We start from the raw sequence: 27532 nt of genomic DNA on the forward strand, positions 1-27532 counted from the left end.
TGTATTTCAGTATATTTTAAGAAGAGTCACCTTCTGAAAAATTTGAGAATCAATTAGAGAATACAGCTTTTAAAAAATCCTTTTTCTTTAGTTAGTAACAATGATTGGCTGGCCCAAGTTGAATTCCAGATGGGGATTTAAAACTTGATCCCTCAAAGTGTGCTGATAACACTCTGAAGAGCAGGTGTGGACTGCTGAGCATCTCTGCTTTCATATGACAAGACTGGCCTGGAGACCTACCTTGGAGCTCTGATTAAATGAAATAGTCAGAGGATGGCACTTAGGTCTAATTAACATCAACTGATGTTTTTTCAGGACTGGAAAATTTCTTTTGTTTCAAAATTTGGAATGTTTTAAAAACGAATTCTCCATCTAGATATGAACGGAAATAAATTTCTACCTGAGGATCTGGCTACTCCTTAGGCATTTTATCAATTTGAACATTCTCAAAAAATGGCATTGTTGATATAGAAAGTTTATGTTGAACTGACTCAATATATACCCTAGAAGGAATATATTATGGGTTGAATTGTGTCCCACAATAGATATGTTGAAGTCTTACCCCCCAGCAGCTGAGAATATAACCTTATATGGAAATAGGGTCACTGCAGATGTAATTAGCTAAGACAAGGTCATATGGAAAGAGTGGATGTATATCCACTATGGCTACCGTCCTTCTAGGAGGAGAAGAGACATAGACACACACACAGCGTGTAAAGATGGACACAGAGATTGGAGTGATACATCTACAAGCTAAGGAACACCAAGGATTGCTGGCATCACCAAAAGCTAGGAATGATGTCAGAAACAGGTCCTTCTCTCAAGGCCTTCAGAAGGAACCAACGCAGCTGACACCCTGATTTCAGAATTTTAGTCTCCAGAACTGTGAGAGAATACATTTCAATTATTTTAAGCTGTTTAGTTTGTGGTGCTTTGTGACAACAGCACTAGGAAACTAATAGAAAATATTTTAAAATACAGTCAGTTCTTACGGTCCTTTTCTATTATTACCAGCAAGAACCAGGACAGCATGCCAGGGAATGGATGCTGAGAAAGTTGGACTTGGTGGGGGGAGGTGCAGAGCATCCCCAGAGTCTTGGAGTCAAGACTATACTCCTAAAACCCTCTCTTGGTCATTTCATGCCCTTCCTCTCCCAGCTCCCCAGAAGCCTCTGTAAGATAAATTCCACATTCCTGACATTACTGAACCTGTGATCATAATCACATTTTCCCTATTAATATTTATAGTATTCATACTTGCGTACAGAATGCCTAGCCATACATTTTGAGTCATAAGTTAGCATATTCTCTCCCTATACTATTCCTTCATGTGCCACATGAAATGCTAAGTCTGAAGGATGTTTCATGATCAAATTAGAAAAAAAGATATGGTACGGGGTGCCTGGGTGGCTCAGTTGGTTAAGCACCCGACTTCAGCTCAGGTCATCGTCTCACAGTCCGTGAGTTCGAGCCCCGCGTTGGGCTCTGGGCTGACAGCTTGGAGCCTGGAGCCTGCTTCAGATTCTGTGTCTCCCTTTCTCTCTGCCCCTCCCCCATTCATGCTCTGTCTCTCTCTGTCTCAAAAATAAATAAACATTAAAAAAATTAAAAATAAATAAATAAAAATGATATGGTAAATGTATCCAGAGAATATCATGTAGGGAGTTAATACTTAGAGAGGAAAGGAAATTACTTATTTTCTTACCATTCTTCTTGAAGAGGGTGATTTTTGTAGTACCTTTGAAGTCTTGGGGCTTATAACCTAAATAAAACACATTTAGTCCTCAGGATTAACATTAGGAAAACGAGCACATGCTGCTATTAGAAGTGTAAATTGTCACAGTCTTTATGGAAAATATTTGGGGAATATTTATCAAAGTATAAAATGACCCAACAATGTCACATCTGTAAGTTTATCCTACAAATATACTTCATTTGTGAGAAATAATGTCTATACAATTTTGTTCACTGATGCATAAATCTTAATAGCGAAAGGCTGGACATGATCTCACCTTTCACCAATATGAATTGCTTACATAAATTAAGTTACGTCTACAGGATATCATGCAAAAGAAGCAAAGAAGGCTTTGTGAACTGATATAGAATGAACACCATGATTTCTTAAGTCGGTATAGCAAGACAAAGGACAACATTTCATGTATATTACCGTTCATACTAAAAGGGGGAAGAACACTATTGAGAATTCAGCTCAGCTATCCATGGTGCTGCTGCCTTAGCATCCATTTTGTTTGGCCAAGCAGCCTGCAGTGACCTTAAATGGACAGTAGTCCCTTGTGTAAGCCTATGCCCTAGATAACAGCCATGGAGTCACAAGCAAATCATAGAGTGCTGTTATGACTTTCCCTGTAGCCCTTCTGATCAACACTCTCCCCACCTCCCAAGGTTGTGCCCTTGTGTGAGCCTTAGATAAGACCATAGTGGGATTCGCAAAAATCCCACTCTTTTGGTTTGAATTGACCAAATTGGCCTTAGCCTGGGAACCCCAAAGCATTGCACCCATCGACTCTAACCAAGGAATGTGCCCCAGGTTCTGTGGCTCAGTCTACTTCTTGCCTTGACATGCACTTACAGCTCCTTGGGGGCATGCTTTGTACTTCCTCCAGAACCTCTGAGTAATAAACTTTTCTATTTCAATTTCTCTTATGGTTTGTTTTTGAGCTGTGATTCACCACCCAGTGCCTTTGTTCCACTTAACAAATGTTAATTTAACAACATCATAAGAAACATATATTTATATTTGCTTGCATGTGCATAGTGCTTCTTTGGAAGTATATACGCCTGCATATTCCTGGGCACACCCACCCTATCATGGTGACATGATAGTAAGCTCATGGAAGCTCATGGTAAGCTCATGGAATAGACTTCAGTAGCCACACAAAACAAAGAATTCAAACTTTACGAAATTAGCTCAGCAGATAAGTAATTAAACAAAGCAACAACAGCTACAACAAGAAGCAAGAAACCCTGGGGAGGAGGGGAGAATCTTATTTCCAGAGTTGCCACATTATAATATTTAAAATGTCCATTCTGCAACAAAAAAATTATGAGACAGACAAAAAACATCAAGAAAATGTGGCCCACAGACAGGAAAAAAGGAGTTCCAAAAGTTTCAAAAGAAACTCCTTTAGGAAACCCAGACAATAGACTTACTAGAAAGAGCCTTTAAATCAGATATTTTAAATATGTTCAAAGAACTAACGGAAACCATGTTTAAAGAACGAAAGGAACCATGAGAACCGTATCTCACCAGATTGGGAATATCAAAAAACAAACAGAAATTATAAATAAGGAATCAAATGGAAATTCTGGACTGAAAAGTCCAACTGAAATAAAATATCCATTAGAGAAGCTCAACAGCAGATTTAAGGATGCAGAAGTAAAAAATCAGTAAATCTGAAGATACGTCCATTAACACTATCCAGTCTGTGGAACAGGAACTAAAAATGAAAAAAATAAACAAAACCTAAGAAGAATTATAGGATAACATCCACCATGAAGTGCACCAACACATACATAATTAAGAGTCCCAGAAGAAGAAAAGAGGCAGAGAATATTTGAAATAATAATGGCTGAAAACTCCCCAAATTTGCTGATAGACATTCACCTATCGATTCAAAAAGGTCAACAAACTCCAAATTGGATAAATGCAAAGAGATCCACAGGAAAATACATCATCATCAAATTGCCAAAAGACAAAGAACCTTGAAAGCAGCAAGGGAAAAGCAGCTCAACACACACAAGAGATTTTCAGTAAGATTAACAGTGATTTCCCAGCAGAAATCACGAAAGTCAGAAGACAATGGGATAACACACTCAAAGTGCTGAAAGAAAAAAAAAAAAGCTGTCAAGCAAAATTTTCTCTGGCAAAACAATACTTAAAAATTAAGAAGAGGCTTTCTAGATGCCATGCCCCGAGAGCTGCCTGTGTTGCACACCCATGGTCAACCCCTCCATGTTCTTTAATATTGATGTTGCAATGTTTTTCCTTTGAGCTGTTCCAAATTCAACAGAAAACTTTCATGCTCTGAGCACTGGGGAGAAAAGATCAGGTTACAAAGGTTCCAGCTTTCACAGATTATTTTGGGATTTATGTGCCAGCGTGGTGGCTTCCCGTGCCATAATGGCACTGTCAGCAAGTCTACCTATGGGGAGAAATTTGATGATGAGAATTTTATCCTGAAGCACACTGGTCCTGGCATCCTGTCCATGGCAAATGCTGGACCCAACACAAAGGGCTCCCAGTTTTTCATCCGCACCATGAAGACTGAGTGGCAAGCATAAGGTGGAAGAGGGCATGAACTCTGTGGAAGTCCCAGAGCATTGTGGGTCCAGGAATGGCAACACCAGCAAAATCATCACCACTGTTGACTATAGGCACATCTAATAAATCTGACTTATGTTTTGTCTGAACCACCAGACCATTCCTTCTGTAGCTCAGAAGAGCACCCCTTAACCCCATCTGCTTAAAACAGCCTATGATCTTTGTGCTCTTGACACAGTTCTTTAGCTTCCATATTTTCCTTATCCCCCTCTAAGTCCAGCTGATTTACAAAGTTAAGTTTATGATTATTAAATAAAAACTAAACAATCAAAAAATGAAGAAGAAATTAAGACATTCAAAGATAAATAAAAGCATTCCTAGTAGTACTGCCCTAAAAGAAATGTTAAGATAATCAGTCCTTCAGGCTGAGATTAAGGAACACTAGACAGTAACTTGAATCCGTGTGAAGAAATAAAGAACACCAGTAAAGAAAACTAGGTAGGTAAATATAAAAGGAAGCATTAATGTATTTTTAAAAACTCCAATTTTTTTCTATCTAATTTAAAAGAAAAGTGCATAAAGCAATAATTATAAATCTGTGTTGATGGGCACACAATTTGTAAACATGCAACTTGTGGCAAAAGCAGCATAATGTAGGAGATATAGAGGTCTCTAGGGAGAGTATTTATATACTATTGAATTGAAGGTGAAATTAATATGAACTAGATTGCTACAAATTAAAATGGTACTTGTAATTCCCAAGGCAACCACTCAGGAGATAATTCAAAAATGTGTAGTAGAAGAAATAATTGTTTCTTTCAACAAAAATATATAGTAAAATAGTTAAAGTGGTATATTAGGAAACACTTATACACAAATGAAGGCAGTAATGGAGGAATTGTGGAACAAAAATCATATAAAACATACAGCAAAAAAAAAACAACCACAAAGAATCGAAAGGATAAATAGTTCTGCAACAGCTAGAGACTTCAATACCTCACTCTCAATAACAGAAGAACTAGGCAGAAGATCAGAAAGAAAACAGAAACCTTCATCTAGACATAACAGACATCTATAGAACACTAGCAACAGCAGAATCTGTTTTTCTAAAGTACACATAGAACAGTTTTCAGGATAGACAAAATGTTTTTCAGGCCATAATCTCAGTGAATTTAAAAATACCAAATTAGGGGCGTCTGGGTGGCGCAGTCAGTTAAGCGTCCGACTTCAGCCAGGTCACGATCTCGCGGTCCGGGAGTTCGAGCCCCGCGTCGGGCTCTGGGCTGATGGCTCAGAGCCTGGAGCCTGTTTCCGATTCTGTGTCTCCCTCTCTCTCTGCCCCTCCCCCGTTCATGCTCTGTCTCTCTTTGTCCCAAAAACAAATAAACGTTGAAAAAAAAAAAATAAAAATACCAAATTAATATAAAGTATATTCTCCACCCACAATGGAATTAAATTAGAATTCAGTAACAGAAGGTAATCTAGGAAATTCACAAACGTGTGGAAACTATACCGTACTCTTAAATAATGAATGGGTCAAAGGAAAATTAGAAAGTACTTTGAGATGGACAAAAATGATACACAATATACCAAAACATATTGGATAGAATGAGAGTAGTTCTCAGAGGAATATTTATAGATGTAAATGTCTACACTGAAAAAGAAAGAGCTCAAGTCAATAATCTAACTTTCTATAGTAAGAAACTAAAGAAAAAGGACAACTAAACTCAAACAAGCTTAAGAAAATAAATAATAAAGATCAGAATTTTAATAAGGAATAGAGAATAGAAAAACAAGAAAATCAATGGAACAAAAGTTGACCCTTAAAAAAAAATCAATAAAATGGACAACCCTTTAGCTAGACTGATGGTGTAAAAAAGAATGAAGATTCAAATTATTACTCCAGCATATAAGCAGAGACATTACCACCAACTTTACAGAAATAAAAAGAATTATAAGGGAACACCATGAACAACTTAGATGCTAATAAATTATATGCCAACAAATTAGATAATGTGGATGAAATAGACAAAATCCTAGAAACACACAAACTCTCAATACTGGCTCAAGAAGAAATAGTAAATCTGAATAGAGTTATAGCAAGTAAAAAGATTGAGTCAGTACTCAAAAAAATTCCTACAAAGAAAAGTCCAGGACCAGGTGTTTTCACTGGTAGGTTCTACTGTAACTCCAATCATTCATTCTTAAACCCTTCTAAAAAACAGAAGGGGGGGGCGGGGGGGGCGGCGCCTGGGTGGCTCACTTGGTTAAACGTCTGACTTCAGCTCAGGTCATGATCTCACAGCTTGTGAGTTCAAGCCCCACTATGGGCTCTGTGCTGACAGCTCAGAGTGTCTCCCTCTCTCTGCCCCTCCCCTGCTCGTGCTCTTTCTCTGTATCTGTCTGTCTCTCTCTCTCTCTCTTAAAAATAAATAAACATCATGGGGTGTGCCTGGCTGGCTCGGTTGGTTCAGCATCCAACTTCAGCTCAGGTCATGATCTGGTTCGTGAGTTCAAGCCCTGCATTGGGCTCTGTGCTGACAGCTCAGAGCCTGGAGCCTGCTTCAGATTCTGTGTCTCCCTCTCTCTCTGCCCTTCCCCCGCTTGTGCTCTATCTCTTTCTCTCTCAAAAATAAACATTAAATTTTTTTAAATAAATATTTTTTAAAAATTAAAAAAAATAGAAGATGGAGCACTTCCTAACTCATTCTAAAGGCTAGTATTTCCCTGATACCAAAGTCAGACAAAGACATGACAAGAAATTAAAACTATAGATCAAGATCCCTTATGAATGTTGACGTAAAAATCCTCAAGCAACCTGTCTAGCAGCATATTAAAAGGACTGTATACCTTGACCAAGTAGGATTTATCCCAAGAACGCAGGATTAGTTCAATAAATGAAAACCAGTAAGTGTAATACATCATATTAATAGAATGAAGAGAAAAAACCCAATGATCATCTCAACAGATGAAGAAGAAGCATTTGACAAAATCGAACACCTTTTGATGGTAAAAACACCCAACAAATTAAGAACAGAGTTTTCTTGAAGCCCATCCATGTTACCACAAATGGCAAGATTTTGAGGGCATCATGCTAAGTGAGATAAGTCAGACAGAGAAAGACAAATACTGTATGATCTCTCTTACATTTGGAATCTCTAGTTCATAGATACAGAGAATGGATTGGTAGTTGCTGAGGTGGGGAATGGGGTACAAGAAGGAGAAATGGGTGAACTGTTTTTTGTTTTTGTTTTTTAAATTTACATAAATTGAATTTTAAAAATGTAAGAAAAAAAAAGAATGGAATTTTCTCAAACCAATAAAGGCAATCTATGAAAAACCCACATACAACATCATACTTAATGATGAAAGACTGGGCTTTCCCCTTAAGATCAGAAACAAAACAATGATCTCTGCTCTTGTCTTCTTATTTAATATTCTACTGGAGTTCTAGCCGGGATAATTAAGCAAGAAAAATAAAAGGCACAAAGACTGAGAAGAAAGAAGGAAAATTATCTCTATTCACAGATAACATGACCTTATATGTAGAAATCCTAAAGAATTAATACACATAAAACCAAACTTTTAGAGCCAGTAAATGAGTTTAGCAAAACTGCAGAATACAAGATCAATATACAAATATCAGTTGTATTTCCATACACAAAGAATTAGCCATCCTAAAATGAAATTAAGAAAAACAATGCCAAGGACACCTCGGTGGCTCAGTTAAGTGTCCGACTTCGGCTCAGGTCATGATCTCGCCGTTTGTGGGTTCAAGCCCGGCGTTGGGCTCTATGCTGACAGCTCAGAGACTGGAGCCTGCTGCAGATTCTGTGTCTCCTTCTCTCTCTGCCTCTCCCCTGCTCATGCTCTGTCTCTCTCTCTCTCTCTCAAAAATAAACAAACATTAAAAACAGAAAAAGAAAACAATTCCATTTGCAATAGTACCAAAAAGAATAAAATACTTAGGAATAAATGTAATCCAGAAAGTGTAAGACTTATATATTGAAAACCATAAAACATTGTTAATATAAATTATAGAAAACCTAATAAATAGAAAGATAACCCATTTTCATGGGCTGGAAAATGTAATATTATTAAGATGGCAATATTTCTCAAATCTATCTACATATTCAATGAAATCTCTATCAAAATCCCAACTACTGTTGTTTTTTTCTTCCAGAAATGAGAAAACTGATCCTAAACCTGATATGGAAATTAGGGGACCCCAAATAACAAAAGTTATTTAAAAGAAAAAGTTGGAACTCTTAATTTTCAATTTCAAATCTTAAAACAAAGCTACAGTAATCAAAACAGTGTGTTGTTGGCATAAGGAGAGACATATAGATAAATGTAACAGAAGTAAGAGTCTGGAAATAACTACTACATCTATGGTCAATTTTCAACAATAGTGTCAAGACCATTTGTTGGGGGAAAGATTCGTCTTTTTAACAAAAGATGCTGAGATACTGGATAGCTACATGCAAAAGAAAGAACTTGTATACTCCCACTTCATATTACATACTACAAATAACTCAAAATGGAAGAAAGATGTAAATGTGAAAACTAAAACTAGAAAATTCCTGGAAGAACACAAAGAGTTCAAATCTTCATGACCTTAGATTTGACAAAGGATTGTTTGATATGACAACAAAAACATGACCATCAAAAGAAATAGTAGATAAATTATACTTCATCATGACTAAAAACCTTTGTGCATCAAGGGACACAAACAAGAAATTGAGAAGACAACCCATGGAAGGGGAAATAATATTTTCCAATCATACATCTGATAAGGGACTTGTATCTAGAACATATGAAGAACCCCTACAACTTAATAGTAAAAGGACAACTGAATCAAAAATTGGGGAAGAAGCTAAATAGACATTTCTCCAAGGAAGATCCACAAATGGCCAACAGGCACATGAAAAGACGCTCAACATCATTAGTTTTCAGGGAAATGAAAATCAAAACCACAATGAGGTACCACTCTATGCCACTAGGATGGCTAGAATAAAACTTTCTGATAATAAGTTTTTGTGAGGATATGGAAAAATCTAAATCCTCACACACTACTGGTCAAAATGTAAAAATGGGGCAGTTGCTTTGGAAAACAGTCTGGCAGTTCCTCAGATGACTCAACATAGAGTTGCTTTATTACCCAGCATATACCCAAGAGAAGTAAAAACATATGTCCACATATAAACTTAAAAATGTTTGTAGCAGCATTATTCATAATAAGCAAACAGTATAATCAACCCAAGTGTCCATCAATAAATGAATGGATAAAAAGATATGTGGAAATCCATATAATGGAATACTGTTTGGCCATGGTTCATGGATGAACCATGAAATATAATGCTAAAGAAAATATACCAGTCACAGAAGACCACATATTAGATGACTTAATTCATTAAAAGTCCCGAATAGGGAACTCTATAGAGACAGAAAGTGGATAAGCTGTTGCTTAGGACTGGCAGGAGGAAATGGTAGAGGTGTGCCTAGGGCGATGATAGCCAAAGGGTATGGTATTTTTTTTCAGGTGATGAAATGTTCTAAGGTTGATTGCATTGATGATTTCACATATCTGTGAATATACTAAAAACTATTGAATTTTACACTGTAAATAAAAAACTGTACGATATGAGGATTGTATCTCAATACAGTTGTTTATTTGTTACACAAACTATGCTAAAGCAAAAATTCTTTGAAATGCAATGAAGATTAAAGACTAATCTTGAAGAGTAAATATTCTTTTATTATCCAATCACTAGAGAAATCGTTCTCTATTTATTAGACATACTAGATACTGGAATGCCCTAATTCTAGTTCACACGGGACTAAAAGGTTGACTTTTATCTTTTGTGAGAACCATTTTAGACTTAAGTACTTCACAGAGTATTAAATAATCTTCCAGATAGACCTATTTCAAGAACTTAAACCAGAAGCACATATTTCAACAAAATGGGAAGACCACAGTACTGTGTTCTGAACACCATTTCCATAATGTTTATGGTCACAAGACTGATATTTTGTGAGAATATTTTGGTTATAAATTACAAGCTACTTTGTGTTATGCTTTGAGGAATAAAAACCTGGGCAGTAACATTTGCGCCCTTAGTTTCTTGCCATTACCTCTCGTTCTATGGTCTTCCTCCTCAGCAGCTTTCTGACACTTGGGAGCTGCTTCTTTAACAGCATTGTAGCTTCGTTCATTCTTCTGACTTGCATGATTAGGAAAGATGGAACCTGGAGAAGAAACACTACTTGAATCGAAAGGAAAGTGTTTGGATTAAAACTCCCCGGCAGACTCCATCTTCAGTTATGGGGTAACTCCTTCTGGCCACTCAGTATCCTGGAAACAGACTGTGGCATTTGTCTTTACATTTTAGAGAAAATGAGAAGCACTCCTGTCTAAGAGGGGAAACATATTCAGGAACAGTCATGAAAGTATTTACAAAGATGCCACAGGCAGCCTGGGACGATCTTCTCATATTTCCTCCTGTGACTAAGGGTATCGCTCACTCGTGGAGTCTTTACATTTCCTGGGTGCTGGTGGACTTCCAAAGAAAACATCACAGTCATCACACCGTTACTCACCTTCCACAGAATCTTTTGGTATTTAAGCATTAGGCGGATGATGTGGGCTGCAGTGTTTGCTAACTGTAGTTCTTCATAATCAGAATGTTTGCTTCGACTGAAGAAAAGGTTTGGTGCCATTACAGTAGAAATGTTCCATACACTCATTCGGTTTTTTGATTCGTTGGCAATCACTTTATTGAAGAATGTCATGAGGGCCTAGCAAGAAACAGCAGTCACACTACTGTAGATTATCAAAAGGCACCACTAGGTGCTGTCATTCATTTCTATACCCGTTCATGGTGCCCTCTAGAAAACTGTCAGAACTACAGCATGGCTATATAGCATGACTAAATGTGTAATGCTGTCCCCTTTATTACTTAAAAGTGCTAATGAGGTATGTGAACTGTTCATTCAATTGTCTGCTTCATGAAAGTATCCCATTTTTATAGAGTTTATTATATTGGAGTCTCTATAAGTAAAAGTTTGCATTGTTTTATTTTCTTTATCCAAAATGAGGTTGACAAATATTAAAGTTATGTAGTAAAACCGGGAAGAGGAAACACTGCAATTCAAATAAACATGAAGTGAAGTGTTGTTATGAAGGAAGAAAAGGAATCCTTAAAAACACCTTAATTAAAATAAAAATTAATGTTTATTTATTTTTGAGAGGCAGTGAGAGAGAATGAGCAGGGGAGGGGCAGAGAGAGAGGGAGACACAGAATCTGAAGCAGGCTTCAGGCTCTGAGCTGTCAGCACAGAGCCCGATGTGGGGCTCAAACCCATGAACTGTGAGATCATGACCTGAGCCCAAGCAAAGTTGGATGCTTAACCGACTGAGCCACCCGGAACCCCTAAAAACACCTTAATTTAAAGCATTGTCATTGAAAACTATTTACTGTTTCCTTGGGAAAGGAAAACCCATTAAAAAAAAAAATGTGTATCTCATTAGTCAGTCCAAATGTAAACTCAATTGAAAAATTAAAAAATTTTACTTTCTGGGGGTCATTTTTCCATGCTTTTCAGTTTTCAAATCTTCAGCAGACCAAAGGGAAATGCTTACATGAAGTTGTTCTTGCCATTTAAAAAGGGGGGGGGGGGGAGATTTGAGAAAGCTTAAAGTTTGGCTAAGCCACCAAAGTACAGATACTTATCAGAACTGTCTGAAATTCACCAAGAGGGCTGAAATCTTTAAAAAAGAAAGAAAAGAGAATAAAAGATATTCTTTAGTTTTTCAAGTTTGAATCTGCTGTAGTAATCTTAATGAGAAAATGGGTAGCACATAATAGTAATTAATAGTTAACATTAATTTGAGGGTTTATTGTGAGCCAAGCATTATTCTGAATACTTCATACATATCACTGACTTTGCCATCATTACAAACCCTGTGAAGTGGGTACTATTATTAATTCTGTTTGACAGATGAGGAAGCTAATGAAAAAATTAAAGTAGCTTCACCCAGTGTGAATTGAGTAAGTGGCAAAGCCAGGATTTGACCTGAGGAAATCTAATTCTTGAGTCAGAGCTCTTGACCTCTACCACACCAGCTTCAATCCTAGATCCAGTCACACTGTAGAGTGGGAAAAAATGTGTGTGTGTGTGTGTGTGTGTGTGTGTGTGTGTGTGTGTGTGTGTGTGTGTGTATGTGTAACCTCTTCACCAGTCCCATGATGTTTTTGAGGATCTTGTTAGAAAAGTATCGAATTACTTGTTTCTGAACAAAATATCTGATAGCAGATGCATCTTTTTTTCCCTTTATATATAAAAGAACATTGTTGAACACAAACCCCAAAAACAAGCTAATAAATTTCCAGCTTTTGAAAAATTATTGAATTACATTAGACACAGACATTCTTATGTCATATCCAATTCCCATCCTTGGGCTGAGGATATGATATAATTGACATACATTATAATTGACCTAGATATTTTTATTAGGTAGGAGGAAAGGTCCTCACCAAATTGAAATGTCTGATAAGAGGCAGCAGAAAGAATCACCTTTGTTTTCAAGCGTTATGTTTACTGGCCTCAAAATTACGGGCTCTTTCCAGCTCATCTTAACTCAATTTCATTTCAAAGATTCCAAACACCTGTTGTACTTATAACAAATTTCCCACTGCATACAGAATCATTACAAAATAACAAGAGGACCTTTTGATTTTTGCCAACATACAGCAAAGAAATAAATCTGAAATAAAGCAAAGAATATTCGGGAGAATAATGGAGTATGATTCGATTACATGTTCTATTATATATTAATGGAGAAATTATTTTTCTGAGTCTAATTTTCCTAATCTGTAAAATGAGGAGACCCTATCAGGTGATTTCCAAAATTCCAAGATCTTAGGATTCTTTAATTAAATTATTTTTGTAAACTTTAAGACCCAAACATTTTACAAATTTCATTTAAATCAGTGATTTCAAATTTCCTCCATGAGTACACTCCTTGGATCTTTTGCCACTAGACTGGAGTGAGCAGCTTATAGACTTTTATATCCTGCAGCTTACATAATGGTCTCATTTACTTCTAACATTATGTGCTTCTCCTCCTGCTAACCCTAGCCTGGTGCCGGGCACTCGACAGATACTCAGTACCTCTTAATGGATTGAATGAATAGAACTGAAATGTTCAAAGAAGATTCCAGGATTTACATTCTTTCCTGCCTTCCTCAAGAGAACACCAGTGGGAATGCGCAAAGACAATTATAGGTTGGCAGTGTGCTGAGCTGGCTTAGTCAGTTGTCATCTTGGGTTCCATTTTTCCATCTGAACCATTTTCTCTAAGAAGGGCCAATCACAGACCATGAGGTTGATACCACATACCTGAGCTGTGTCCCTGTTGGCATCGGGCAGTGCCATGACCATGAGGTGTAAAGCTTGAAACTGTACTTTGATGGGAGGCCCTCCTAACAAGAAAACAGAAATAACCACACATTTTGAACGACACTGAAGCATTCTGACAGCATTTCTTCCTAACATCTGGTGGCACAGGAGGGCTCCTGACAGCTTTCAGTGGTAAAGACTCAGGTTTTGTGCCCAACAATGTAAATTTGTTAACCTGGACAAGAGCCTCAGTCTATCAACTCCTTTTTCACATCCCATGATGCCACTGTAGAGACAGGTGGCCAGTGAGAGCCTCAAAATAATTCTAGATTTGTATAACATTTCCCTTTTCAAAGTACTTCCAGTGGCCCTGCTTTACTTGTATGCTATAAACAGAAGGTTTAAAAGCTCAAGTCAACAGAAAGTAAATCTTGTTTCCACATGATGAGGCAGCAAAGTATAATTATTAGGAGCACAGATTCTAGAACCAGGTTCAAATCCTGCATCTACTACTTAGTTACTGAATGACCTTGGGCAGGCTATTTAAGCCCTCATTGCTACCATTTTACCATCTGTAAAATGGGAGTAGTCACACCTACCTCACTTGGTTGTTACAAAGACTAAATGAGTGAGTATGTATAGCGTTTGCATCAATGCCTGTACATAGTTACCTCTGTATGTGTCCGTTCTTTTTATTATGATTAATGACACTTATTCTAGATCTACAGTTGTATCTCCAGAGATTCTTGAGTATTTTATTCCTGGATAATGACAGAAGATGGCGCCAGAGGGCTGGCATTCATACTTGAGTATTCTCAAAGCTGGCTTTTTTCCCCGTTTTAGGGAAAGAATTTTAGGGATTCCATCCACAACTGGATAATCCACAACCAGCTGTGCTGAAAATGTAGAGCATATCAGATCATTCTAGGCTTTTCTTTGTCTCTCTGTATTCTCTTCACAATGGTCTCTTGGTAGCGAGTTCCTGAAGGGAGGCATTATGTTCTAGCATCCCTGGAGAGTTTTCAAGTTGAAGGAAAATCTATTTATATTCAGTGGATAAAAGGTAGTCAACTGCCTGTAAAGCTACTTAGCTTTACAGCAGTGGAAACACTCTTGTGACAAGCTACTGGGTTACAGGAGATGGTGCACATCCTAGTTAGCAGTAGATGACTAATGTATATAATCATGTAACAGACAAACAGTTGGGAACATTATTATAGGGCTGTATCATTCTCTTGGCATAATCCCCATGTGGATTTTTGGAAATTTATGTAAAACTTGTAAACAAGAATGACACAGGTTCAGGATGTTTTTGAAAATGGCCAATGTACACTGATGTGAGTTTACCTGATTAATAGGAACTATCAGGAGCATATCTCAGTATAAAGCACTGAGGGACACATAAGGCATTATTTTAATGCATAAACTGCAGGCTAATCTTCTCATGCAACCAAAAGTGTTCTTTGGCTGGCTGGGGGAGCAACAAATGCAGCTGCAGGTTCTGTATTTCTACTAATTTCAGAGCAATTATGAAAATACTTTTAAGACTAAAACTCTGCAAACTGGCAAATAATCTATTTTCATTTTATTTAGGTAACTTGCCCCTACACCATTCGTGGTTAACCGTTTTGTAGTTAATTCATTTACTGCACCCTGGTTAGGATTATTTTCCCAGGAAGTTATTAAACTTTTCATAAAAGCATCTAACACTTGATGGATGAACTATTAGTGTTTTAATTTTGTGGACAATTTTGGGGCAGAGTTTGGGAAGAGAAAGCAATTACACTCAACGATTACATTCTCCAAACCCCATTTTAGAGAATAAAGAATGGCAGCTTAAACACACGTATCCACAATTTCTTCCTTCAGAAAATCTCGTTATGACTAGAGCTTACACTAAGGTAGCAAAAAGGCCATTTTCCCTGCTGGTAGGAGTCCAGAACTCTGGGCTTCCTGCGGGGTCGGCTGCTATCAAATCAATCACTGCAACATAGTATGTTTTACTTTCAAAGTCACACAAAGAAACGTGGACTCCTCTGTGAACCTTTTCAGGATATTTTCCAGATTTTCTCCCTTTCAATGAGGTGTACTGGCTGCGGTCAGATGGGGAACAATGATGCTACAGAAACTAGTGTATTTGTATACCTTTCTTTTTTTTTTAAATTTTTTTTTTTTTAACGTTTATTTTTTTGGGACAGAGAGAGACAGAGCATGAACGGGGGAGGGGCAGAGAGAGAGGGAGACACAGAATCAGAAACAGGCTCCAGGCTGAGCCATCAGCCCAGAGCCCGACGCGGGGCTCGAACTCACGGACCGCGAGATCGTGACCTGGCTGAAGTCGGACGCTTAACCGACTGCGCCACCCAGGCGCCCCTGTATACCTTTCTTAATAGGATTCTCTGACCAGATCTGGCATAATTTTATAATACCAAGAAGCCACAAACACAATAAAATCCTCTGTGGCACCACTTTGTTTTAACGAAATTATTTAGTATATACACGACAGATTAAAGTAAAGATAATACTTCTGCAGCCCATTTTCCAGGAGAGCAAACTATGCAAAAAATCCTATTTTGGGGGGCTTATAAACTGAAGGGAGGAACTCTTGCTTCTGTATGGCTGAGTAAGCTCCTTCCTGACCAATCCTCCTGAAGGGAACTATAAACACTGGACAAAATACAAAAAACAACTCCCTAAGGCAGTGGAGAATTAATAAAAGCAGGCAGATTCAGAAGACTGGACACCTGGAATTAGAGAATGGCACAGGGAGAGTTTCCCACTTCTCTAGCTTTTAGTCTGAGGTCAGGCTATAGTCAGTATTGCATGAGGTAGCTAAAGCTCCAAAAGAAAACTCCAGTCTTTCTGTCCTCAACAGCTAAAAGACAGGATTCAAGATGCCTACAACCACTGGGAAATTATGGGCAAAGGCCCTGATTCTGGCATAAAGTCCTGGCTGACCTAAACCAAGAATGTATGGAGTAGCACAGGTAAGGATTAAATAACTAGACTGATGGTTGAGCTGCTTCCAAAAGACCACTGGCAATTTGAGTTCAATTTGGGTCGAAATAAATGGTTGGCTTAAATACAAACAAACAAACAAATGACAAAAACCATAACAGAACTCCAAACCTCACTCTTTGGGGAAATTATGGAACACAGAGTCTCCAAAACACAATATTTACACTGTTCAGGATACAGTTTAAATTTACTTGACATGCAAGAGTGGTGCATTCTCAAGGGAAAAGACAATCAACAGAGACCAACCTTGAGATGACCCACATCTGTGGGGATTAGCAGACAAGGATTCCGAAGCATCTATCATAACTATGTTCAGTGATGTGAAGGAAAGTATTCTGATAATGAATGAAAAGATAGGCCATCTCAGCAAATAAATAGAAAATACTTAGGGGCACCTGGGTGGCTCAATCGGTTGAGTGTCTGACTTTGGCTCAGGTCATGATCTCACAGTTCGTGGGTTCAAGCCCTGAGTTGGGCTCTGTGCTGACAGCTCAGAGCCTGGAGCCTGCTTTGGATTCTGTGTTTCCTTCTCTCTCTGCCCCTCCTTTACTCACTATCTGTATCTCTCTCCTTCAAAAATAAACGTTTAAAAAAAAAAAAAAAGAAAATACTTAAAAAGGAGGCAAGAATATGACAAAAGAGGCAAAAATATCCAATGAGGAAAAGATAATCTCTTCAACAAATGGTGCTGGGATAACTGGACAGTCACATAAAAAGAATGAAACTAGACCCCTGCCTTATACTATACACAAAAATGAACTCAAAATGGATTAAAGACCTCAATGTGAGACCTGAATCCATAAAAATTCTAGAAGAAAGCACAGGCAGTAATCTCTTAACATCAGCCATAGAAACACTTTTCTAGATATATCTCCACAGGCAAGGGAAACAAGAGTAATATTAAACTATTGGGACCACACCAAAATAAAATACTTCTGCATAGTGAAGAAAATCATCAAGAAAACAAAAAGGCAACCAACTGAATGGGAGAAGATATTTACAAATGGTATATATGATAAGGGGTTAGTATTCAAAATATATATAAAGAACTTATATAACCCAACCCCCCAAAACCCCAAATAATCTGATTTAAAAAATGGGCAGAGGACCTGAATAGACATTTCCCTAAGAAGACATACAGACATAAAAATGGCCAACAGACACATGAAAAGATGCTCAACATCAGTAATCATCAGGGAAATGGAAGATCAAAACCACAATGCGATATCACCCTACACCTGTCAGAATGACTAAAATAAAAAACACAAGAAATTACAAGTGTTAGCAAGGATGTGGAGGAAAAGGGACCCTCGTGCACTACTGATGGGAATGCAAACTGGTACAGGCACTGTGGAAAACAGCATGAAGGGTCCTAAAAAAATTGAAAAGGTAAATACCATATGATCCAATAATTCCAGTATTCAACTAATAAAGATAAAAACACTAATTCGAAAAGATATATGCACCCCTATGTTTATTGCAGCATTATTTACAACAGCCAAGACAGGGAAGCAACCCCAGCATCCACTGATGGATGAATGGATAAAGAAGATGTGGTGTGAAAAATAAAATAAAGATGTGATGTGTGCATGTATGTGTATATACACATTCGATGTATACCATGTGTGTATGTATATACATATATACATACAATGGAATATTATTCAGCCATAAAAAAACAAAATCTTGCCATTTGCAACAACATGGATGGATCTACAGGATATAATACTAAGTGAAATAAGTCAGAGAAAAAAAGGGTCACATAATTTTACTCATGTGCAATTTAAGAAACTAAACAAATGAACACAGAAAAAGAGAGACAAGCAAAAAACCAGACTCTTAAATATAGAAAATAAACTGGTGGTTGCCAGAGGGGGGTGGGCAGGGAAGGGATGAAAAATATAAAGGGGATTAAGAGTACACTTATCATGATGAGTGCTGAAAAATGTATGGAATTATTGAATAATTACACTGTATACCTGAAACTAATATAACACTGTGTATTAACTATAATTCAATTTTAAAAAAGCACCAACTAGAAACTCTACAACTGACAAAACACAGTATCTGAAACACAAAAAGAATGAAGCTCTTTGAGAGTTTCTCTCATAAAACAAAACACTACCTCATACGAAGAAAAGAGATACTGGTCACAGATGGCATGTGAATTAAAGCTTAAGAAAAAAACCTGCCTTGCCTATCATATTCTCTTCTATGAAGACCCAAAGGATTATATTATGAATCTGGTTTAGTTAAAATTTTTACAGACCTAGAACCTATTAATATTAGGACAAGTTTTGTCATCAAAATTAGAACCTGGCCATTATTTTCTTTCTGGTGGTTTTAAGGATTTTATACTTCTGGTAAACCTGCAGAAAGCTGTAAACTGGCAGATATAGATATCATTTGTTAGGCTCACACAGTGTTTTCACATTTGAATCTGTGGCTGATATTTTCAAATTAACAGTTTCCCCATTAAAGTGTGGATTTTGGCTCTCACTCCCGCATGGTAACCATTATCGAGAGTTGAGCAGTGGCCAACCTCTTTATATGGGGTGTGTCCTTTCTGTTTGTCCCTGGTGTTTTCTGTCCATGTGGAATTGCCATTTATTTAAGGTTTGTACACAGTTAGGCTTGTGACCCCCAAGTTCCTCAGGTTAGCAGGCAAAGCCCCCATCATGTAGCCCCATTCTACTTTCCTAAGTTTCTCTTTTGTCACATCTCTGTAATAGTCAACCCTGAGGCTGAAACCATGCCAAATTATTCCCTCACTGCCAAATACAACACACACTTTCCAGTTTCCATGCTTTTATCCAAGTTCCTCACTTAAGGCCTAATCTAGGGGACTGTAATTTTCAAAAACACTATAGTGATATTGTAATTTTCAGAGACAAAACATCTTCTGTGTAGCCTATATTGTGTGTTACACATCATCAAACCCAGGACTTCAGATTTAAAGAAGGGAGAGACCTTCTATATTTGGAAGGACTATTACACATGAGGCACAATTCTAGATGTCTTCATTCAATAACCATATCAACCCTGACAAGCAATTATTATACGTAATTTGTAGGTACAGCAATGAAGCTGAGAAAGGTTGATTACATGGCTAACAGATGGCTGAGCACGAATTCAAATCTCAAGAGCCTGACTTTCAACATCTTCTCTTTTAACAATTACAAAACCCTCTAACTTTTATCTACCAAACTTAATATATAAATATGAAAAGAGATGATTGTCTACCATCGAACTCAATACTTCACTAAGCACTTCCAGGAAATGGCAAATCTGTACATTTACGACCACATGTGATTATGCATTTTTCTTCTGCTCTGTGGCACTTTATTGACCTGATATGTTAGTCCATTCACACTTAACTTCTTCTACCTACTTTCCATTAGAGTGATGAAGGCAGGTATATATTCCACGGGGAAGAGAGAGGTGGGTAGTTCTCTGAAAAATGCTTTCAACATTACTGCAGCTTCTCTATGGCACATTCTGTCCCATTTAAATTTATCAGAATTAAACTTGGCATCCAGTTCTTCACGGTATTGCTGAAAATCAAGAAAAACAGTCAACATTCAAGGCGTTTTTTTTTTTTTTAACCACCTGACCCCCTTTTTCCCTTATAAAAACTGTCATTACATAAATTATTTTTGTAAACAGATTGAAAAGCCAACATCTCCAAAGCCTTACTTTTTCAACATAATTAATGAACTGAAATAGCTATTTCTGAATGAATTCTTCTAAAACCTTTTAAGAATATTGTTAATATGGGGCGCCCGGGTGGCTCAGTCGGTTAAGCACCCAACTTTGGCTCAGGTCATGATCTCATGGTTTGTGGTTTTGAGCCCTGCGTCAGGCTCTGTGCTAACAGCTCAGAGCCTGAAGTCTGCTTTGAATTCTGTGTGTGTGTCTCTCTCTCTTCCCTTCCTCCACTTGCTTGCTCTCTCTCTCCCAGAAATAAATAAACATTTAAAAAAAAGAAAAGAATAAGGTTAATCTTGGGACCCTTGGGTGGCTCAGTCGATGAAGCATCTGGCTCTTGATTTCAGCTCAGGTCATGATCTCATGGTTTGTGAGACAGAACCCCATGTCGGGCTCTGTGCTGACAGTATAGGGCCTGCTTGGGATTCTCTCTCTCCCTCTCTCTCTGTCCCTCCCCCATGCACACATGTGTGCACGTACAGTCTCTCACTCTCTCTCTCTCAAGTTTTTTGTTTCTGTGGTTTTGGCAGAATATCACCTATCCCCACAGGATAAATGTACTGATTTGACAAAGCCTTCACTACCTTTTTTTTGGTCATAATCTCTTCTTTCTGCCATCCTTGTCATCTACTTCTAAATCAGAACAAGAATGTATGCCTCTCAACTAGTTCTCATGCAGAACAAAAAATATCCCAATAAAGGAACTCTGACCTCACTGCAACATGCAAATCAATGACATCATCCTGGAGCAGTTACAGTGAAGTTTTAAGCCATGTCTTCCACATGTTTGCATGCTTGCCCAATCCTTCATAAGGTTTGGAACACTGTGTAAGTACTTTAAAAAAATTACTAAGCCTCCCTAAGTTTTAGTTGGGTTATAAATTTTCTTATGATTCATTTGATTATCAGTGCCACCATTCTCCACGATTCTTTTTCAAAGCCCAACTCATATCCTACTAACCCCCTTGAACTACATACAGAGTCTGCCTATTAATACTAGGTAGTTGTGGTCAGTTCCCCAACTGACACTACTCCAAAGAGAGAATTTTGAAAACCCTCAGTTTCTTTGAGCCCTCTGCTTTATTTACTGAGTGCTTTGAGTCACACACAGTCAGAGTCAGTCTGCGCATCCGACCTTTCCCAACCAAGTTGCTGCTCATTAACTAGCCCAGACACTAATGCTCTCATCGTTCCCCGAGCCCGCAACACTGGGGACACTCTGGCAGGACACATTCCTTACAGAGACAGACATGATTCCAAGCCACCCTCTAGCCCTTACTAATGACAGCAAAAGGAGATTTTTTTTCTTGTCCTTGAGAAGCTCTCAATCTAATAGGAATAATAGAGCAAATAAAGCAATGTTTTGCTGATAAATACACTCTGTAAAGCACCGAAGCATACATATAAAGGCTTTCCTAGAATAAAAGAAGTAGAGAATAGACTGGGATCTGGTAAGAGGAGGATGCATGAGATCCATTCTCTGCCTTTGGGCATCTTGTGGTCCAGTGAATGGGACTGTCTTGTGAGTTCACGATGTAACTCAGAGCACATACTAGATGCACTGCAGCCATGAAAGAGGAGAATCTAACTCTTCTCAGGCCAGCTCTCGAGTCTGAGGAGCTTGTCAGGGGAAGAAGAAACAGAAAGATACTCCAAGACAGCAGAAAGCGCTCTAGTGGTGGTTCACATGCAAGGAGACCCACTGTGTTTGGGGAACTCCAATTAGTTCAGTGTTGCTGAAGCATCACGGGCAAGGAGGAGAGAGAGAGAGTTGAGGCTGGGGGCAATCCAGAGCCGACCCTCAGGGGACTGAACTTTATTCCATGGGCCACGAGGCAACAAGGAACATGTCCGAGCAAGAGAACAACAAGGTGAGATTTATCTTTTCTGACAACCAGATGGGAAAGTGATTTGGAGGAGAATAGAGCTTGGTGCTGACTGGGGAATGGACTAGAAGCAAGGAGACTAACTACTGGGCCATGGCACCATTTCTGGAAAACGGAGGACTAACCTGGATAAGCAGCCAGAAGACAGAAAGGAGAGGTGGCACTGAAGAAATGCCTGAGAGAGAAAATTCTCAAGAATCAGTGATGGGTTATTCAGAGGAGACTTAACAGTCCAAGATGACTCTGATTGCGAGCCTGCGTCATGGGTAGATGGAGGTGGTGTTAACAAGAAGGCCAGGGAAAGCAGCAAATGACTTCCATCCATTGCCTGGTGCCACTGCCACACAAAGCAAAGGGGAAACAGATTTCAAGGAGACAGGAAGCACCAGCGTGAACAGAATAATTCAAATTCATCTCCCACGTCCCTCTGCTGTAGGAAGCTGTCTGAAACGTAACGTGACTACCATTCTAACCTGTCAGCTGTTCCCTGCGGCTTAAGAGGCAACATGGCTCCAGAACCAAGAACAGGCTCTATGACCAGACTCTTTAGGTTTTCCTCCCAGTTCTACAACTGACTAATTCTAAGGCCTGTGCCCCACATTTCTGTGTAATAGGGATATTGAAATGACTTCACAGATTAAATCAGATCATACAACGTAAAGCTCAGGGGAGAGGGCCCGCCACACAGGAAGCACTCAATAAATGCTGGCTGTTCATAACTCCCCCCTCCTGTTGGTCTGTAATAACCTTTAGTATTATTACTATGGGAAGCCCATGCATATGCAGTTATTTGGGTCATAGTATCTCTTCATCTTGTCTGGATGGCTAGTATAAAACAAAACTGAGAGAAAGAATGTCCTCTCTTCCTTCTGACTAAAGCAAACTGAGGGACATAGGGGCAGAGCTAACATTTCCACGGCGGTCCTAAACATGAAACCAGGCGTTGGTTTAGTTTGCCAAAGACAGGAAGCATTTAAAGTTTAAAGAAGTCATGTTTTCTGTCCAGTGTTAATGAGAAAACTAGGCAAGGGTCAGATGCCACGTCCTTAAATCTGCTCTGAGCAAATATACAACCTGCTTCCATTTCAGAGGCTGTTTTATGAAAATGTAAATGACCCACCTTCAGCTTCAAAAACCAGATCAGGAAGGGAAACTAGCAGACCAAGTAACGTAATTATGAAACACTGAGAGCAGCTAGTCACAAAAAAAGAGAACCTCGCATGTCAAACAGTCTGCCTTCTTCCATAAAATGTATTCCCTAGTGTTTGGCTCAAATTTCTGTCATTTTTGGAAAAGAAAATCATTGGAAACACCAAAGCATTAAATTGGTTCCAAATGATCTGAGGCCTCAAATACAGAAATGGGCTCCACTGCTGTGTTCCCTGTGCGGTCAAAGCTAGCAGCTGCCCCCCCAGGGCTGTGTCCCTGTTCGTCTCACCAGGCCCTGAAAGCACAAACCTGGACTGGATTGTTCATAATGATACGTTAGTGTTAGCATCATCCATTTGGCACAATTCGAGGATAATTATAATGGAGGGTTTTTTAACTGTCTTTCCCGAAGCACATTCCTAGAAAAACTAGTCTAACAGATGAACTTACAAAAGTAGTTTAAAGTTTGAACAAAGGAGAGAAATAAAGACCCCTTTAATATATCAAGTTACAATGTCTTTCTAACTACGATAGTCCCCTGTTTCTGTTCGCTGGCCCAGATTTCTTTCACATTGGTTTTCCTGGAGCTCAAACCATGAAAACATCTGGATTACATTTTCAGACTAATAAGAGATGGAAGAAATAGGCTGAAACTACATAAACCCGATTAGGGGAGAAAAGGGACTTTTCCCTAAATGTGGTTCAGGAATGCATGTGCCTGTAAGAACACTCTTGAAGGGATTATTAGCCTCTGGCAAGCATTTTTCAGTCAAAGATTAGCTAAAGAAAAGTAACTTGTGCTATGGTGTTAAACTTCGTGCACACAACAGATGTTGTGTAAGGCTGACTCCTTTTGATTATTTTGAAAAAAAATTTTTAAATCATTTCCATTATGTTTTACACACACACACAGAGGCCAGGAAGAACGTGCAAATGCAGCTTTCCAATTATGGAGAGAGGTTTAGGGGAATGAATTCTAATTGTGTCTAGGAAATTTGTTTCCCTGACTTTCCTTTGGTTCTCTGACCCAACAGATATGACAACTTTCATTCTCTGATTCAGGGTACATATAAGAACCATACCCATCAGAACCTGAGACAAAAAGCAGACTCAATTTAGGAATAATAAACCATGGGGTACCTGGGTGGCTCCGTTGGTTAAGAATCTGGCTCTTGATTTCAGCTCGGGTCGTGATCTCCCAGTTTGCAAGATTGAGCCCCTTGTCGGGCTCTGCACTGACAGCACAGATCCTGCTTGGGACTCTCTCTCTTTCTCTCTCTATCTCTGTGTGCCCCTCCCCTGCTTGTGCTCTGTCTCTCTCTCTCTCTCAAAATAAATAAACATAAAAACAAAGAAAGAATAAATCTTGAGGAGTCATTAGGATTTTTCTTGCCTTTCAAATGACCTTGTGCCAGCACTTAGCAATCCCCATTCCCAGGGAGGTTACAACTCTCCAAAATGCCCTAATCCCTTCTGCCACTGGCAAAGCGTGGTGCACTGCTCAGATCTCCCTTGCAAAACGAATTACCTGCACAAAATAATGCAGGTGACTCCCAGCCAACCGACTCCCCCCACAGTTAACACCAGCTCTTCTGCCTCATCCCCTTCTTCACAGGAAGCCCAGCAGTGGCCGAGTGCGGTGCGGAAGCTGGCATCTGGCCCCTCTGCCAGGTGGGGCAACAGGGAAGGACAGCATCAGCCCTGCATATGGTCTGAGGCACGGCCTTCCCAGTCCTGCAGCAACTCTATGCCCAGAGAACCCTCTTCTACTCCTGACTCCACCTCAGAATCTTCCAACAGGCACAGCTTATTTATTTTCAGTTTCAACTGACAAAAACAGCTCATCACACCTCTAAATAAAAACTCTGAGATTTCTGATACAAATAGGATTGCCCAAACCATGTACCAAAATGAAGTAATGAAGAGATGCTCTTCTACCTCTACACACTGCAACCAAGTTAATTTTTCCCTCATCCTGAGACTTTTTTACTCAAGGACTGACTGTTTAAAACTGCTCAGGTTCTCATGTCTACCAGCCAGGGAGTGATCTGAGAAGAGTGGGACTCCTTCCTGTGATGCACCCCCACCACCAGAGACTAAGTGGAAGGTCTTGCTGGAAATTTATAAGAAAAGCTTTTCAGTGCTTCTTTCCATTATGGTACTGTACAGTTTGCCACTATAGAGAAGCAATAAAGCAAAGCAAAAGGAATCATGTTACCTGGGTGGTTTCATATGGAGAAATTAACATCACCTTAAATGGAACTGGGCTGAGTGACTATTCCGCTGGTGACCACCATTCCTACATATTCTTATAAGGACATTCATTAAAAGGAAAGCCAAAGAATGTTTCTCAGTTCAAAGCAACTGATAATGGCAACAGGGCTCACGTAACATTGGGTTGGTGAATTCCATGACTGAGAGGAACACAGCCAACTAAAATGTTTAATCCAGAAAACAATGCTGGGACATTTCAACTTTTCCAAACTAAAGAAAGATAAGCGGCAGTTTTTGATGGTGAATTGGTATGTTGTTTCGCTGTTGTTGGTTTTTTAGTGTTGTTGTTTTAATTTAAAAGGATATAAAACATTTAATCATAGGTATCCAGGAACATGAGGATCAAGTGGTCCTATCAACAACAACACAGCTACAACAACAACAGAGGACTTGCAACCTGGGGCCTATGTGAACCAGGTCTAGCTGGCTTAGATCTCCAAATAGAAAGAGAGAAAACGTTCAGTACCTTGACTTTGGCGGTACATCCAGAAAGTCGAAAAATTCCTTCAGATTCCAGGCCTGATTCCTCAACTTTCTCAAAAAACTAGAAAGCAATGATATGTTATAAAAATAAATACCTCCATATAATTATAAACATCTGAAATAATAATGATGGTGACAACAATCAATAAATTACCATGCATATATATGTGACTGGTACTTGAATGTTTTGTTCAATGTTTACAACTGCCTCTGAAATCAACAGTAGCCTCCAATTTACAAATGAAGTGGAGACTGAGAACCTCCTAGGGGTTTCCTAAGACCACCTTCAAAAGTAATGGCTCTTGACCACTAAAGTAGGTGGCCACTTGCCCACTTTAAGATCTGACTACTCTATCTCTTTCTGCAGATGGACCAATAGGAAAGATTCTAAATTTGCTATTATCAGATGCAACAAGTTTAGCTGAGAGACTACAGGAATCCTAGAAGTATGACCAAGGAGGTAGAAACTGTAAAGGTTTATACCTCTCATGAGTTCCCATGGCGATGATGATGATGATGCTGTTATAGTAATAATAATACCTAATGTTTATGGTGCACTTACTGTGTCAGATACTCCATTCTCAGAACTTTGCATCTATTAACTCATGTAATCCTCACACTGATCCTATAAGGCAGGTGCTAACCATACCCCCAACCAACTGCTGAGGAGACTGAGGCAAGGAAAGGGTAAAGGACTTGCCCCTATTCACACAACACAGGAGGACCCAGAGTCTCTGCTATTTTCCTTTCAAGAAATAATGGTGCCTGGAACTAAGGTAGTTCTTGTAGGGTATGGAGAGAAATGGATATTTAGGCCAAAGAAATATGTCCATAAAAAAAGACTCTCCCATAGGAGTAGACGAATAATACCTCTAGCTGTCTTCAATGAGGAACTCCTGACCACAGGGGGAGTAATAGCTAACATTTATTGAGTTGCTAACATGGTATAAATCCAGACTGAGTTGAACTAGCATTTATTGTGCACCTTCCATTTGCTAAGTTCTGTGCTAGGTTTTTGCATCTACACAATAATATAAATTCATGTGTTGAATCTTCTCAGTCTTAGACTTTTTACGTATTGTTTTCAAACTCTGTCCTTTACACAGAAGACAGAAGTCATAATTCTATTTCGAGGAAGGAAAGAAAATCTTAGTGTCACCATGGACTTTGGCTGTGGGTGTACGCTGTGCTCCCTCTGACCCTTCCTCCTTGCTGGCTGTGTGTTCAAGGGCAAGGTAGCTTATCCTTTTGTGCCTTGGTGGCCTCAGCAGTAGAAAACACAGTCCCCTCTGGCTGCTCGCTGCTGACTCCCCACGCTAGGATATGAATG

At 38.8% G+C, this 27532-nt stretch overlaps 1 protein-coding gene and 1 long non-coding RNA gene across 7 annotated transcripts in view; both read right to left on the reverse strand.

Moving 5' to 3' along the window:
* LOC147575507 (uncharacterized) overlaps positions 1-27532 on the reverse strand; it is a 299228-nt gene that overhangs the window by 83256 nt on the left and 188440 nt on the right. The window lies entirely within an intron of this gene.
* Positions 1-27532, reverse strand: part of ARHGAP28 (Rho GTPase activating protein 28) — a 196520-nt gene that overhangs the window by 14209 nt on the left and 154779 nt on the right. For all 6 annotated transcript variants that reach the window (XM_086682497.1, XM_086682496.1, XM_086682498.1 and 3 more), the window contains 6 exons: positions 26186-26263; positions 20094-20256; positions 13685-13767; positions 10883-11080; positions 10418-10531; positions 1706-1762 (listed from right to left, as the gene is read on the reverse strand). In XM_086682497.1, coding sequence (XP_086538623.1) covers positions 1706-1762; positions 10418-10531; positions 10883-11080; positions 13685-13767; positions 20094-20256; positions 26186-26263 — 693 coding nt within the window. The remainder of the gene's footprint in view (positions 1-1705; positions 1763-10417; positions 10532-10882; positions 11081-13684; positions 13768-20093; positions 20257-26185; positions 26264-27532) is intronic.

Source organism: Puma concolor, chromosome D3 (assembly GCF_028749965.1).
Source record: "Puma concolor isolate L17-30 chromosome D3, mPumCon1.1.hap2, whole genome shotgun sequence".
Classification (NCBI taxonomy): Eukaryota; Metazoa; Chordata; class Mammalia; order Carnivora; family Felidae; genus Puma; species Puma concolor.